General features: G+C 36.5%; 1 protein-coding gene across 3 annotated transcripts in view; it reads right to left on the bottom strand.

Moving 5' to 3' along the window:
- The window catches only part of SATB2 (SATB homeobox 2), a 191,116-nt gene that overhangs the window by 151,901 nt on the left and 21,155 nt on the right, over positions 1-18,060 (bottom strand). For all 3 annotated transcript variants that reach the window (XM_029224494.1, XM_029224493.1, XM_029224496.1), the window contains exon 3: positions 12,594-12,770. In XM_029224494.1, the coding sequence (XP_029080327.1) occupies positions 12,594-12,770 (177 nt within the window). The remainder of the gene's footprint in view (positions 1-12,593; positions 12,771-18,060) is intronic.

Here is an 18,060-nt window from a genome sequence, read left to right as displayed (position 1 = left end):
TAATCAGCCTTTCACCTGCAATGAACTAACTTAGCCATTTTTTTTTGGCCGCGCATTATGTGGGATCTTAGTTCCCCGACCAGGGATCGAACCCACGGCCCCTGCATTGGAAGCTTGGAGTCTTAACCACTGGACCGCCAGGGAAGTCCCTGCAATGAAATAACTTACAAGAAACTTATTTTCAAAGGATAACTATGTTCTCACATAAACAGTGGAGTTGGTCACTCTGATCGTCCAGCATGGCCTACGCACAGCATCTGTACTTAACACCTAATTTACTGACCACTCCTAAATCCTTCTAGATCATCAAAAGAAAATGAATCTTTCACATTTGCTTTGAAAACCAAAAACTTGGCTATTATAAAATATTAGAAATAATAACAAATAATATGCAAATTATACATTATAATATTAAGTGAAAAACCACAGATGAAAATATTGCATATATGACCTCAACTATGTAAAAAAATGCCTAGCACTGTAACTAAAGAGGAGTGTCTTAAAATGTTACCTACATTTATTTCTAGGTGGTAGGTCCAATGGGGGGGTGTGGGGGGTTTGTCTTCTTTTTCCTTTTTCTGTATTTTTTAGTTTTCTATAATTAATAAGCACTAGCTTGTTATTAGAAAAAGTTTTTAATTTATAAGTTTATAAGGAGCTTAGGTATACAAAAATGGGGGTCTCACAAAATAAATTCTCATAAAATGCCATCCCAAGACAGCAAGTTCCATTTTGTTATTGAAACTCAAAACAAGCTCCCCACTCAATTTAAACATATATATGTTCAGTTACCAATTCCAAAATGTCAATCTTTGGTTTATGCCTGTAAAATATAGTTACTATTAGTTTGAATTCTAGACTAAATTGGCAGACTACAAATATAATGCCACAGAATGGGATATTGGTTAAGTACACATTCTCTGAAGCTGGTTTTTAGTGTCAGCTAAGCTGTTTACCTCTTTGAATGTCAGTTTCCTCATTGGTAAAATGTGGACAATTATATCATGCACTTCATGGGGGTTATTATGAGGACTGAATGAGCAAATATATGTGAAGCACCTAGAACAGTACCTGGTGTATGAGAAGCAGTAAATAAATAGTGAAGCTTAATATTACTAATTAGTTAATAATATTAACTCTATCAAATATATTCATAGCATGTCTATTATGTAAAAGTTTCAGTTTCCCTCACAAAAACTAAACTACGGCTTAATCTAAGCTAATTCTGACATTACATTTATCCTATTCCAAACATGAGATAGTCCAAATAGGTAAATTTCTCAGAAAACTGAGGCTTACCCTTCTCAGTACCTACATCATTTTATTTTTAATCCTCAACCCCATTCAAAACCTTCAAGTTTGTTCTGGCTAAACGGCTACTTTCCAGAAGCCTAAATTTGCCAAAACCTCCTTCTAGACAAGATTGAGAGAACAGAGTCAACATAAGCATAACTTATTGCCAGGTCCTACCACACATTTTATTGTATATTTATAGTTTATTTTCTATCTTTCCTACTGGAATGTATCTTGAGGGCGGAGGCATTGTATGTTTGGTTCTTCACTGTGTCCCCAACACATAATAGGCACTCAAGAAATATTTGTTAAGTGAATGAATGATATCATAGTGTGTGAAAGAACCAGAAAATTAAGGTATAATCTTTAAAAGTTTCTGTATTGTGTTCCTCTCCATGAAAAGGGAACAGTAAAACTCAGCTACATTTCTTCCAATGATGCTCTAAAAGACTAACGATCTTAATAAAGTGCTTCCTTCCCAAATAATTCTGATATCTCTCTTCCCTTGCAGAGTATCTAAAGCAGACGCCCTTCCAAAGAAGTCTCCCCCTTCCCTTAAGGAATCACTGTATTCATAATAATCAAACACGACACTTAAATTTTTATTTATTACTCTGGCTCTGGAGTATCACCTTAAGCTGGTAAAACTGGTCAAAGCTTTTGATTAAGAACAGACCACCCTCTTAACTTGGCTCCCAGGATGGTGGGCCCAGTTTTCACACCTGGGAGATGATTAGGCCTCGTATAGCCAAATCACTGAGGACAGAGGTTTGACTGTGCTATGAGCCTTCCAGCATCTCATTCTTTGATTTACAAAACCGACAGAAAGAATGTGTTGGATGCATTTCTCTGCCGAGCTGGAGCTGGAAACTGAGAGAAACCTCGGCACTATTTGCATATAGCCTGCAGCGATCTTTTCCAACCCGAGTAACGAGCTTGTAAAACAAGAGCGCAGATTCGCCGTTCTGTCCTGGGTGGTATTTCTTCAAACTAAAAAGGGGCCGACAGGGAAAAAAACCTTTGTGTTTTCCCTCATTGACACACAAATAATTTTGCCAATTACTGCTTTTGAGCAAGTAGAACCTTGATATAAGACTCTTTAAAACTCTCAAAGCTACTGTCAAAAAAAAAATTGCTTTTCAAAGCACTGGATTTTAAATGCTCATCACAGTCATGTGAAATCTACGCGGCACTTCGGAAACCAAACCAAGGAGCCTCTGAGTGACCAACGGCCAGCTGCACGCTTGCTCCATACCCTTGCCTCCGCACAGCCCTCCTCTGAGCTCTGTCACACTGCAGACAGAAGGGGCCCCTGACACTGCAGGGCTCCTCTTCGTGTGCCAAGGTGCCTACATAAGTCACAAATAAGCTGCCCACCAACTGACACTATGCAATGAATGAATTACTGTGGAGTCGTTATCCCATAAAAATGCTTAAATACAATTATAATTGTATCTGAGAAAATTTGGACAAAGTATAAAGTAAAATGTACACTAAAATAAGAAGTAAAAGGACCTACAATTCTGAAATTTCACCATTTCGCAAAGAATTAACTGAAATTAAAAGATTTAGATGACAGAGCTCTTATCCATATAAAAAAGGAAAAAAAAAGAAAGCAGGGAGTTTTTAAAAAGCGTTGGAATATTACAAAATGCTCTATGGCCAAGAATTTTTCACTGTTTATCATGAATGTCAAAACAGGCTTTATTAAGAGTTGGAATATGATTGGTATAGCACCAAGACGGAGAGTTGTACCAATGGAGAGCTTTAAATATAAAGGATCTACCCAAAAGGTAACAGCACTGTCTATTGTATCATTATTGAATGTGCTTTTTACCGCATGAGTTCCTTTAACGGAATCGCTACTGCATCTTCTTAAAGCACAAAAAAGAGTGGGTCTTCAGCAAATGACTCTACCCTGCATTTTAAATCCATACATTAGTAAAAGACAGTTATACTCTTGAAGGGAATAGAATAAAAAATTAATCACAATATAAATTGTATCAGAGTTATCACCAGTTTTAGATTGTAGGTTTCCTACTCATAACTCCTCACGAGCTGTATATTTTTAATGGGACATACTTTAATTATTAAATAAGTTATATATCACTGTGGGTCAATCTGTTTAACCTGGATCATTTTACATGAATGTCAAAACACAGAACTAAGATGATCAGTCCCCTCCAGGTCTTAGGCATTAATGACCAAATTCCAAATAGAAGGATTTTAAGCAGTTTTAAAAATACACCAAAGCTAATGGCCACCATGGCCAACTGCCCCAAACAAAACAGATAACTGTAAACATTGCTAAACCCTTCCATCATAATACAGAAAATAATGAGCCTGTTTTTTTAAATGAATTATTTCCACTGATAATGGTTTTTTCAACTGTACATTCTGGCAGAAATTGCAAGGTCAGATGTAAAGTGAGATAAGATTTGTTTTTTAATTCACTGCCCTTAACACTTCTTATCAAGTACTTCCTACCCAACAGCTAGGCATTCCACAAATCAAATTGGATGGGGTGTTCACCCTCTACAGATTTACCTGTAGACAATAATTCCATCAGCTGACCTTTAAACGAGCCATAATTACATATTTATATATTTTAAATAACATATTTATGACAATATAAACAAATATAAGGAATACAGAACTATAAACACTTGTATTAGATATTCATTTCTAAGTATATATTAGACAAAGAAGTAAGATGAGCATTATTTTTCCCCTGGCATTTAGTTAAAAAGTAGTGTTTCAGGTTTTGCTATGTGCCGGTGAACAAATATGTATGCACACACACATACATGAATATTTAATTTTATATAGCAGAGGAGGGAAGAGCATGGGGGCTTGTTAGAGATTTGTGTCAGCCCAGCCAGTGTTTTATATTTTGGCCCATCCAGCTCTAATGAGGGTTGAAACATGGTTAACAGCAATTTTGGGGAACTTTCTTAGCTGTCTTTTGAGAGCCACAGAATTTTGTAAAAAGCAGCTTGTTTGTTAAAAGGTTGCTCCAAGGCCTAAAACTTCTAAATATGTACCTTTTTTTCAACATTGCCCTTATGAAGAAAAAACTTCTGAGAGTCTCCCAAACATAAGAGTTTAATTAAAGAAGAAAACATAGAAAAAAAAGAGAGAGAGAACCAAAGAAACTAAGAAAGACAAGGCAAGAGATCATTTAAAACATTTTCAGTAGGGAGAATGTCAAACTTTTAGAACATGAAAAACCTTTCAGCTCTAGACAACATATGCCTTTTAACCATCCTCTCTCAAAAAGAAAAACAAAAAGTGATTTTTCTGAATTCCTTTCCAAGGTTATGATTAAGCTTATTAATTTTTTATTTGAAATCATAGTATTTGCAGGCATTTATAGGATTAGGGTTTTCATTAAGTTTAGCAAACTAAAAATAATTCTGAATTAAAGCAGCAAACATAAGTTTTAGAGTTTTTTAGAATTTAAGAGAATGGGAAACCCACAGATTCAAAGACTTAAGAGACACATCAACCAAGTGCAATATATAAATTTGTATGGCTCTTGATGTGAATAAACACTAAAAATATATACATATATAGAAAATAATTAGGAAAATTTGAGGCTTGACTGGATATTTTATGATATTAAGGAATCATTATCTTTCCTTTTAGGCGTCATGCTGGTATTGTGGTTATGTTTTGAAAATAGTCTTTAAGAGACACTTAGTAAAATATTTATGGACAAAATACAAGGTCTAGGATTATTTTAAATAATCCAGTGGGAGAGAGGTGCGAAACGGGTAAGGCATAGATGAAACAAAATCAACCATAAATTGCTAATTGGTGATCCTAGCTGATGAGTTCGTGAGTATTTAATACACTAGTCTCTCAACTTTGTATATGTTATATATTCCCATAATAAAACATTTTAGAGAATTAATTTAAGAACAGAGCATTTCAAGCACTGAATAACTTAAAATGAAAGTGTATTCATTTCTAATGATGAAATTTACCTTAACAGTAGCTTCTATGTAAAGTTCTTCCCAATATGTGGTATGTTGTAGAGCTAGTCCACTGGAAAGTATATGATAATTAATAAATGAATAATATATAAAATAATAAATAAATAATACATAAATTAAGCCATTCCATTCCTTTTTTAATATAAAATATTTTTTATTTAAAAAGGTTTTTTTAAGTTGTTATACAATTTTTAAAGGTTACTTTACATTTAGTTAGTACAAAATATTGGCCATATTCCTTGTGTTGTACAATACATCCTTGAGCCTATCTTACACCAAATAGTTTGTACCTCCTACTCTCCCATCCCTGTATTGCCCCTCCCCGTCCCAACTGGTATCCACTAGTTTGTTCTCCATATCTGTGAGCCTGCTTCTTTTTTTTTTGTTATATTCACTAGTTTGTTTTATTTTTTAGATTCCACATATTAGTGATATTATACAGTATTTGTCTTTCTCTGTCTGACTTATTTCACTTAGCATAATGCCCTCCAAGTCCATCCCTGTTGCTGCAAATGGCAAAATTTCATTCTCTTTTTATGGCTGAGTAGTATTCCATTGTATATATGTACCACCTCTTCTGTATCCATTCACTGCTGACATATACTTAGATTGCTTTCATAGGTTGGCAATTGTAAATAATGCTACTATAAACATTGGGTGCATGTATCTTTTAGAATTACTGTTTTGGGGGTGTTTGTAGGATATATACCCAAGAGTGGAATTGCTGTGTTATATGGTAATTCTTTTTTTTTTTTTTAATTGGGGTATAGTTGTTTTACAATGTTGTGTTAGTTTCTACTGTATAGAGAAGATGGATGGACCTAGACACTGTCATACAGACTGAAGTAAGTCAGAAAGAGAAAAACAAATATCATATATTAACGTGTACATGTGGAATCTAGAAAAATGGTACAGATGAACTGGTTTGCAAGGCAGAAATAGAGACACAGATGTAGAAAACAAACATACCGACATCAAGGGGGTAAAGCGGGGGTGGGGGGGATGAACTGGGAGATTGGGATTGACATATATACTCTAATATGTATAAAATAGATAACTAATAAGAACCTGCTGTATAGCACAGGGAACTCCACTTCCATTCCTTTTTATATAAATATTCTCACTGCTTTGGTTTTAAATCTTATTCTATTTATTCTTATCATAGTTACTAGTCCATAGACTGAAATTATTCACCCTACATACAATGCCTTCAAACAGATGAGGTCCAGATAAATACTGACAAAACATCTCTAACTTTTGATCAGAAGAATCTGGATCTCAGCAATCCCCTAAGTACCCTTTGAATAACTACTTCTTTGAGTCTAACAGTTATTATTGGAGTGTTTTGCCACCCCAAGCATAGCCAAAACATCACTGACTGTGGAATGATGACATAGAATAACCTAGAAATGGTGATAGCTGATCAATAAGGAGTTAAATTATATTTCAGTTCTGATAAAAATAGCTAATGAATGGGAGCCAACTTCACAGTGATACACACACAAAAAAATTCTTCATGGATAAAATTTAGCAAAAATGAACCTTAAAAACTTTTCATTCAGTTAGAAAACAATTACTGCATTCCTACAGACTTCACATTGTGCTATGTATCACTCTGTTATAAGGGAACAAAATAGTTTCCAGCTCATGAGTCCAAATCTAATAATTAAAGACAGTAAACTGGCACTTTTTAGGAATCCATATTTCTCCAGGGTAATAAATACCTTCAAGTTTATTTGTTCATTCTTCTAACATCGACTAAATGCCTAGCACAAGTACCACCCTTGTGTTCTGAAGAAATGGGCCTGTGAGAGCAGAAGAGTTTCACCAATAAAAATCAAAGCCAACATTAAGCCTATCTTTAAAATGAAGACAACAATGGACAGAAGAGGCAAATAAACAGCTTTCCTTTAATAATGCAAAGTACGATTTCCTAGAAGTTTTAACCCATTATTTCCCATCTCGTCATCTACTTCCAAAAGCTAACAAGAGGAAGAGAAATTCTTGAGCGTTTTTTCAGGAGTAAAATGAACACTTAGTTAAAAATTAGCACCAGACCTGTAAACAAATTTTATATGCATTTCTATTCTCTGAGCCTCAATATTCAATATTTCTGAGCTCAGAGGGTGAAAATCAACTAGTCATCCACATACTAAACTTTTCTCTGTAAGTTCCATGAAAACAAGACTTTTTTTTCAGTTCTTTATCCCCAGAACCTAGAACAATGACTGACACACAGCAGGCATTTCATACTACTGAATTAATTAATTTGAAGATGAGAATTGCTAAGGAATATGCTTTATTTGCATATCAGGAATCATTTTGGCTTCATAAGCAAAAAATGTATATTCGAATTCCTCAACCTACTGTGGGTCCACTTTTTAGTTTTAGGAGTTGGCTTCAATAAACAATTCTGGGGCTTCCCTGGTGGCACAGTGGTTGAGAGTCCGCCTACCGATGCAGGGGACACGGGTTCGTGCCCCGGTCCGGGAAGAACCCACATGCCGCGGAGCGGCTGGGCCCGTGAGCCATGGCCGCTGAGCCTGCGCTCCGCAACGGGAGAGCCCACAACAGTGAGAGGCCCACGTACCGCAAAAAAAAAAAACCAAAAAAACCCAAAAAAAAACAATTCTGTGAGGTTTTTGTTTTTAACGAAATCTATCTCAGTTACGTTGAAGAAATATCTCTATATATTTCATGATGGAAATGAAATATGTATAATTTATCATTATTGAATATATGTAATCATTATCAAATAAATATAATTATTATATATTTAGTAAGCACCCAATCCAAAAAGTCCTTCCTTTTAGGCCTTATGTCAAAGATCAAAAGAACAAGCATTAAATAAGAATGAAAAAAAAAAAAAGAATGGACTCCTACCCCAAGTCTACATTCCCCGTGATCAGGTCTGTCACTGGACAGTTCTGTGGTTAAGGACTCTGACTCAGGAGGCGGTTAACTAGCCTTCAGATCTCAACTCTTCCATCCACTAGCCCTGTGCACCAGGGAAAGTTACTTCTCTCTCTTTATTTGCCTCAGTTTCCTCATCTATGAAATGGGAAACATATAACTTACTTCAAAGAGCTGTTATGAGAATTAAATGAGTCAGTACATGTAAATCTCTTAGAAGAGTGTCTGACAAATAGCAATTGCTCAATTTATGTTACCTAGCACTATTAAAACTCTAAGAAATCCTTGTACATCAACTATACTTCAATAAATAAATTTTTTAAAAAAACTAAGAAATCCCTTGTTTTATACATCACAGGGGCTCATTAATGACTTACTGATTCTTTTTTTAATATTAAACTGAAAAAACAACAGAAATGCATCTGTATCATGTACAAGTTTTCACACTTATGGATAAATTAGGGACAAAGTGAACTGTTCATCAAAATTGGATAATATGGTGGAAATAACAACTTCCCACTTATTCAGAGAGGAATTCATAGAGGAAGTGGAATTTTGTACTTTTTTTTTTCTGATTAGAAAAAGAAGAAAATCCCACATAATCCCACTACCCACCCAGTTGATATTTTAATATATTTCCTTTGTTTTTTTCTAGGCATGTAAGTGAAATTTTATATAACTGAGACTGTATTTGGCACTCTGCTTGATTCACATAACATTGTATTAAATGCTTTTTTGTGTCACTTGTTAAAAACATCACTTTAAATGACTATATACACTTAATTATTCTAACACAAGTAAGAAAAACTGGTGACTAATAACACTTCCTCTTGAACTCATAATTTTTACATACTCATGACCCCAAAAATAACCAGCCAGAAAGGATTTTTGCTTATTTATTGTTCAGCATGTTTGTTCTTAAATAAAATTTTCTTGTCAAAAATAAATTTTAATATAAATTTTAAAATAAATTTTAAATAGGAAGCAGGAAAAGGATATCCATTTACAAATTAAGTCAAATGTACACAGTGAGGAATCACGTTGCCATCACTGCCACCTCCCAGAGTCCACCAACCATCTTGGTAAGTACAAATAGCTACTTAATCAGTGAGATAAAGAACTCTCTCGACAATGCAGAGAGGCCCATGACTATTACCAAAAGCATTATGGAGCAAAACTGAAAGGATGAAAAGGAAACAAGAAAGACGAATAAAGGGAATGAAGAGTTTAGTGGGGGAGGGTTACTGCAGAGCAGTTCCCTAGGTTAATACTCCTCTTCCAAAAGACTGGAAGACTACTTCTGATCCACATATATTGACTCACAGTTCAACATATAACATAAAACGTGCTTGTTGTTCATTAGACTTTAGGCTACCTATTCCGGAAAAAGCCAAGAGCTTGCCATCTTTAGGCTTTTTGCATATGCAAAACAGCAGGTCAGATGAATCCTGCATCTCATATCCTTGAGAATCACAGAGAGTAAATGGTATGTGTTCTGGGATACGGAGGGTTTAGGTCAGTTAAAAACATAATGCCCATGATTTATGACATTATCTTGTGCCCTTATCCTCTCTTGGGTCCAAATATCTGGCTTCAAATAAAGAAGGTACTGTAAAATGGGGAGGGGGGGGCAGGATTGGCAACCCCTAAATTCCATTTTAGTGGAATTTCTATCATTCTTTATAAGCAAATATTCTTTCTTAATAAAATCTCTTCAGTTCACCTGGAGGAAATGCCATCTCAGAAAAAGAAACTGACTATCCTATGCTCACGAGAACATGGGTATGCTGTCTCTCATTGGAACGTGAGTATCACTCCAAAATAATGACATTGCTAATCTGAATACTATTCCAATTCAATTACTGAAGCCCTTTTCTGGTCATGTCAAAATGAAAAATCACATTTCAAGAGTCTCAATTTGTAAAATAGGCTCACGAAACCAGCTCTCCCTGAAGTTTACTTTGGCCCAACTTTCCCAACACAGGAAGAAGAGGTTCGGAAACACTCAGTTTCTCTGCCACAAATGCATTTGCTAGCAGGTCACCCAATGACTTTCCCATCTTGGGGGAATTACCTAAACTAACAAACAAATAAAACCAAACCAAAACAAAAAACTAGACACATAAAACCTCAGGCCTCAGATATGCAGTCACATTTTGTTCTGCCTCCTTTTCTAGATTCCTCCCACTCTGCTGTTTCTCCAGCACATGAACGACCTGTCTTATCATGCATTCTGTTTCGTCTGTAATAAATATGCAGCAAAATGCACAAGTGCGATGATCTGAATGACAACAGAGATCTAATACATTCATTTCCAAATAAACAATTCCAAGTTTTTCCATTTACCCAAAACAGAGATCAGCAATCTAATTTAAAACAAAATAAACAAACTGTGATTTTCTTCCCCATCTGTAAAATTATAGTACAGGACCTAGCGATAAAACCCTTGTTTACCTACAAAATAAACTATATCATGATCTAGAGCACCTTCAGGATGTTGATTCAACTTTTAAAAAGTGTAATATTTAGTCATTTTTAACCGTGGTTTTCAAAAACTTTGGGGAAGCAAATATTCACTTTTGACTTTTTTCTTCTTTAATCCTCCACTGTAGACCATATTTCTTGCTAGTGGATCTCACCTTGGTGAGCAGAACTCTCAGTCCACACTACTGAATGGAACAGTGTGGCTCCCTCGTGCAAATTTCCTGAGAGCCCCTTCCCTGAGCATGTGCCAAGAATCAAATCTTGGCCACTTAGTGCTCTGTGCTCCACATGTGAGCTCACGGCGTGTTGAGCAGCCATGCTAACTGAGATGGATAGCCCTGTCAAACAGGAAGCTGGCACACCAGGATGCAAGCAGTGGGATACAATGACCTTTACATTCAGAGAAAAATATCCCTAAAATGGCATGAAAAGTTTACGGTGGGGGAAGGAGGGGGGATTCTTTTATTTCATTTAGGTACATAGCATGAAATAAAAGCAATGGTGCCCACTATGCAATTTGCTCGGGATCAAATCTTGAATCCCTCACACAAGAAGGAAAGTTGTCAGGGAAAGGAAATGAATCATCCTTTATCACACTGCTTTGAAAGCAGTGGACTCTACGATTCAGCTGTATGTATTACTGCACCCAGACAGGCCAAGTGCTGGGATTCAGACTGCACTTCAACTCACAATAATCCATGGCCCTGGAAAAACATTCTTGACCTCCTGGTTTCAGATGAGTTGCTTTCTTGGTAGAACTAAGATATAATTTGAATATTTAATTAAAACTTCTTTTAAACAGTAATAATCTGATTACAAAATCAGAGTCAAGAGCTGGGGAATTTTAATTCCATGTCCTTGGTCACCATATTTTGTAACTTTTTATAAACTGTTTAATCTCTCATAGCTTCCTTCTCTCAATAAATAGAGGTTTGGACTAATAGTTCTTAGTAAGTATATGAAGAGGAATTCATTTGAAAAAGTAGCAAAAATCCATGGCACATACACAAATGTTAAGTAAGGACAGTAATAAAGGAAATTAATATATGGAACAAGACCTGGAAGTCACTTGTTTCTATCCTTTAGTTCTAACCATTATCATAATCTATACAGTTCAATAATTTCAGCTAAAAAACAAAGATAATCATTCCCTTGGGTCAAAAATTTATTTTCCCATTCTCCAAGGTTTGGGGATTTTTTGCTATTTGTTTTGTCAATTATCTGGCATAAAAGAACAATGGGCAACACAAGCTCACAATGGATTCCCCAGTGCTATACAATTCACACTGAAATAATGATGCAATTTTAATATTTAATTATATTTAATTAAATAGGTAAAATGAATTGATCACAAAGACACTGAGCATTTTTTTTTTTTAATGAATGGACCACATCAGAACTACAGAGAGGTTTTCAAAGATACAAAAGTACAGTATATAAGAGGCATACATTTTTTTCTATTTAACTAAAAGCTGATCATAATGTGTAAAAGCAGCAGGCCCAAAGCAATAAATAAATTTAGAAAACTGAAAGCTTATAATTCACATATTAAAGTTTGGATAAGTTAGGAGTCAAATGTCTCAGCACTCTGAGAATACCGATTTGGGGACTTAGAGAAAATAAGAGAGTTATTAATGCAAAAAAACCCATGATGATCACTCTGAAATGCAAGTGATGGCTTGAAATGGGATTTTGGTGGCTCTAGAGGTACTGGTCAAATGTTTCCCAATGCAACCAGAAAACCAGACTCTCCATGAAACATCCTGCTGTTCACTGTTTGGGAAAGATGTTAGATGTAACCACTCTCCTCCGATCCCTGTTTGGAGAATTATTTCGGGGAACACACTCTTCCTCAAATCATGACACACCCGAGGCACGGGGAGGAGAGGGGAGACGCGAGAATACCTTGTGCCTGCGCCGCGGAGCTGTGGGAGTAGCCCAGGGCCAGGAGTGCGGTCTCCACCAGCTGGCTGAAAAGCACGTCCTTGCGAACCAGGACAAACTCTGCGTGTTCTTCCCTGTTGTCATATTCAAGAGAGCCGTCCAACTGCTCTACCACACAAAAGACCGGAATCATCAAACCTGCAGGGACAAAACCCAAGAACAAAACACAAACATTACAAAGCAAACCCCAGTCATCATGAGAAGGGAAGAGACAGTTATCATCTGTGGACAGTGGTTTGGATTAAACAAGCCTCTTAGTCAGATGCGCCTAATGGGAAAACTGTGGGGGTTTTTTCCCCTCCATTATTACTATCAGACTGCAGCAGAATTGCCCCGAGCAGTGGCAGAAGCCCTCAGATTCTAGTCATTAAAAAGTGGAGCACACCAATCAGAGGTGTCCTGACTGAGAGACCTCAAGTTCACAGCCGGAGCATAGGTGAGATAAAAGTGACCTTCCAGACCCTAGCATCCTCGTATCTATGGTCCTATCATTAACTATTAATCAGGACTAGTATTTTCAGATAAGATCTGCTTTTGTCTAGAAATGTTGTAAGATACCTAGTAATGGTCCTAAGCTATTATGTGAATATGTACAAGAAAATCAATAGGAATTTAAAAGAAGCCCCTCTTGTATCTTTTATTTTTCTAAATCCTGGTAAACAGGCCATCAACTAACCTGAAAATACCCTGCTCAGGTAAGTCTTAACTGACATTTATGTCAAAATATACATACAAATATGAAACTTTGTCTTTTTAAAATATTATTATTTTATATAATAACACCAGTTATCACTGGAAAGGAATACCTCTGCTTGGTTTTCAAAGAAAAGAAGTAAACTACCCTAAAGAATAAAGCAAATTAGTGTAGTTGAAAATCTGTTGAAATCTGTTGTCACTGAAATATTTCTCTCCTTTGTATCAATATGTGAAAAGCTAAAAAATGTTTAATTCGCCAAAGGTGTTTTATAAAATGTTTTTTATTTTTTTTAAAAAGTCATACAGGTATTTAAATCTAAACATAGCCATGGCAAAAGAAGATCAAAGTTTTACCAACATACGAGTAATAAACATGGACTCTGCCCTACATAATTCACACAAATTAGTATGTTACGGAGTAAGGATCTGCTCCAGGTCTTCTCTTCGTGCAAGAAAAATCAAAGGTTATGAAGGATGAGTGGGCAGGCAGAGAGATGGGGGAGGTGGAAGACGGGCTGTTCATGATGATGGCACTTCACAATAAAAATAAGACCTCTGTGTAAAATGACACATGCAAGTATGGCCTCTCACACACAGAATGCAGAGGAGTTTCTCTAGAAGCCCCTCCCTGATGTCCAGACCCTAGAAGCCTCCTGACTCACTCTGATCTGGAAAGCAGAGGGTGGGAACAGATACTCTGCAAACTACCAGGTCACAGATTTAGATTTTTCTGCTAAAGATAATACAGTGGTGCAACTGGTTCCCATGTGCTAATTAGTATTATTAAAGGTAGTAAGTGTTGGATGTAATTATTAAATATAATCATTATTAATAATACTCATTAAGAATTGTTATCATTAAAGATCACGGTAATTATTACTAAGCCTGAACGACAGGCTAGCAAGCCACACAATACCAGACCTGGGACAACTATTAACTTAGTGTTCACGCCAAGGAACAACAAAGCAGCATTATCGTCCATTGCTCATATACTATCTATGGTATAGACTCACGGAACATAGGAAATAGGGATGGAGCAGACTGATTGTTTTACATAAAGAGGAGAATTGAGCCTAGCCACGTGGTGCCTTACAAAATATTTTTTTAAATTGTGACCAGCACTGGCATATCAAATGCTTATTTACTTATATGTCTGCTTTATTCCCCATTGCATGTAAGACACGTAGTGAATAATATAAAATAGATTTCCTCCAAATTGTCTCTGTGGTCATTCACTTATCCAACTCTTACTCCCTGAACACCTACTGTGTGCCAGGTATCCCTTGTGGCTCCAGTGATACAAATGAAAACAAGCCTTACCTTGCTCCTGCCCTCAGTGCAGTTGAAAAGTGTTGTAAAATCTTCCTAAGCAAGCATAATGGCATTTTATAGGACCTATTCGTAAGAGTCCTTACCAGCAGGGAATAGCCCCCATTTAGACCTTTTAACTCTTACATACTGGTATATGATCTTTGTCCAAGGAAGTAGGTTGATTTCTCTTTTTAATGATTTAAACGTAAGCACACATAAGGCCGTGCAGTCAGTGGTGCCATAAGCTACTTCACCACTAATACCTGTGTGTACATAAGTTTCAATGCTGAAAATCCATGTGCAGTTCCTAATGTCAACATCTAAGTGTCACTCATCTGGGAATCACAGATAAGACCTTTAAATGAATCCAGTTGCTCCACAAGCTATCATGTATTCATTACTTAGGAACCATAAATCTTCCTCAAGTCTATGGTCAAGTGAAAAAATTTAAGACCCCATTAATTTTTTTTAGTAATATTAACAGTTCATGAGTTAGAGATGAAATACAATACTAAAGCACAAGGATCTATATACCATGTAGAGATTTATGTTTTGAAAATGGCAATGACCAAAATATTTCCTAAATATTTTAGTTCAGTGAGTAAAGGAAGCAATTGTTAGTACGTGACAGCAGTAACTCCTCACAGCCAAAACGCAAGCGCCAGTCCCTCACAGGCAATCGCCTACTTTCAAAAAAAGAAGGAAAAAAAAGGACTTTGAAGTCATTTATAAAACAAAACAGTATTAATCAGAAGTGTATGATAACAGAATCTGTTCTGAAAGCACATATACATGTGATACCAAAAACGATCATAAACAGGTTATATTTAATGACAAAACAATGTACCTTTTTAGTAGAATTGGAGCAACCTAAACAACGAAATCTTTACAATGAAACGCAATTTTTACAAAAGAAGAAGAAGGCAGGAACAATAGATGCAGTTACTAGTGACAATGACAAGAGAAATGAAAACGGGTAAAACAGTACAATTGAAGTCAAATGTAAGGAAGAAGAAAATTAAGGCATAGGTTTTAAATGCCTTTAAAAACAGCAAATCCCTAGGAAAGAAAACTGTAAGAGGATGAGTAGAAATATATATCAAAAAAATATATTTATCCATTTTGTCCCCCCATTCGCTCCAGGAAAAAAAAGGGGAAAAAAAGAAAAAGAAAAAAGTGACAATAGATGAAAGGATAAGGAGAGTATGTGGAAAGCATTTCAAAAACTAAAGAATGGGAAGAATTAATAGATAAGTTCCAACAAAAGAATAACAGCAATAAAACTAAACTGCATCTATAAAAATTCAGAAATGATCAAGAAGAAAAAGAAAGACACTCTTGTTCTAGCCCTATACCTACAGCTTATGGCATTATTTTTCTTTTATTGTAGCACAGACCCATCTTCAGATGATCAAGGAGAGAACTTTGAACCTTTTGATTATAAGCCTCGCTAAGCCTTTTACAATTGCAGGAGGTAAGCAAATGGTTTAATCTAGAGGACAGGCACACAGCCCTAGCCATTTGCTAAAAATTAAGAGCTGTCCTGACAATTGGGATAAATGGTTAATTCTGTTATCACAGAGGAAAAATAAACAACGGGACTTTCTCTACTGGAAAAATGCATTTTCCCAACTGTCATTAGTTATGATGCTCAATTGTCACTTTCATTATGACATGATCTCTGAAGAAGCGCGCATAATGATGAAGCGTTAATCTGGTCTTCACCAGCACGGCCCTGGGAACAGAGGGAACAGAGGCGTGCGGGGAGAGGACCGCTCTGCACCCGGGGGCAGGCACTCTTAGGTGGAGTCCTGGCACTACCATACTAACCTGTAGGAGTGATCCTGGGAAATTCACCTGACCTCTCTGAGGCTCAAACTCCTCCCAGCTGAAATGCGAACAATAGCATCTACATCCTAGACTGGTTGTGACAATTAAACAGTGGAAGGTAGTTAAACTGTCTGACATGTAGCCCTCAAATAATGAAACCTATCTGGTTTTCTTTTTTATAAATTTATTTATTTATTTATTTATTTTTGGCCGTTGTGGGTCTTCGTTGCTGTGCGCGGGATTTCTCTAGTTGCAACAAGTGGGGGCTACTATTGGTTGCGGTGCACAGGCTTCTCATTGCGGTGGCTTCTCTTGTTGCGGAGCACGGGCTCTAGGCACGCAGGCTTCAGTAGTTGTGGCACGCGGGCTCAGTAGTTGTGGCTCGCGGGCTCTAGAGCGCAGGCTCAGTAGTTGTGGCTCACGGGCTTAGTTGCTCCGCGGCATGTGGGATCTTCCCGGACCAGGGCTCGAACCCGTGTCCCCTGCATTGGCAGGCGGATTCTTAACCACTGCGCCACAGGGAAGTCCCTATTTGGTTTTCTTTCTACAAAAACAGTATTAATACCACTTTACAGAGGAAAAAAAGAGACCAATCATTTTTTTCAGGGTCCATAATCAATGCTCATGATACTTCCTAAAAAGCATTTCTTCAGCATAAAAATTATACTAATAATCACTGAATGGCCTAATTACTGAAGATGCAAATAATTAAGGCCAAAAATGTTCAACAGGCCCCAGAGCAAAAGGGTGAAAGTGTTAAAAGCACCATACTTTACATTCTAAAATATATTCTAAAATTGCCTGTCCGATACAGGAGCCACAAGTGGTGACGGAGCACTTGAATGTTGACTAGTCCTGCGTTGAGATGTGGCGTGTGACATACACACTCAATTTCAACAATTTAATACCAAAAAATAAAAAATAATTATATTTAACACAAAAAAATTTTTATGAACTGCATGTAGAGATAATATTTTAGATACATTGAGTTAAACAAAATGTATTATTAAAATTAATTTCACCTGTTTCTTTACCATTTCTTTAAAAGAAGCTACAAGAAAATTTAAAATTATACACGCAGCTCTTATTACATTTCGATCAGACAAAGCTGCTCTAAGCAATCTGCCAAATACCAACATATACAGTGGTTTTTCTGACCCAGGATAAATACACCACAAACTGATAAGCAGGACAATTGTGCGATTGTCTTGATGCCCCTCACTTTATCTTTCCTCTGTGCTCCAGATCTTAGGAGACTTGAGTACAGATGTATTCTTGGTTAAACTCCAATATCTAACGTGATATCTTCTCCGCATCACTGAGCAAATTGTAGGCTATTGTTTTATTCCTAATTATATTAAGCCAACTTCTTTATTAAAGAAAGGCTTTTTTTCCCCTTCCCTTCATTTTAGAGAACAGTTACAGTGTTCAGGAAATGACAAGACACTGGCATGAATGTGACCCGAGGAACAAGTACTCTTTAATGGGCTAGATCTAACCTAACAGAGAAAGATGAAAGAAGGTCCAGAGGCAGGGGGGTCTAGATGACAGGGTTCTACCGCCTTCTGAGAAAGCTGGACACAAAACAACA

This window comes from Monodon monoceros, unplaced genomic scaffold (assembly GCF_005190385.1).
Source record: "Monodon monoceros isolate NGI ecotype Baffin Bay Population unplaced genomic scaffold, NGI_Narwhal_1 Super_Scaffold_16, whole genome shotgun sequence".
Taxonomy (NCBI): domain Eukaryota; kingdom Metazoa; phylum Chordata; class Mammalia; order Artiodactyla; family Monodontidae; genus Monodon; species Monodon monoceros.
Note: the sequence above shows the minus strand (reverse complement) of the source record. Positions and strands in the feature narration are given on the sequence as shown.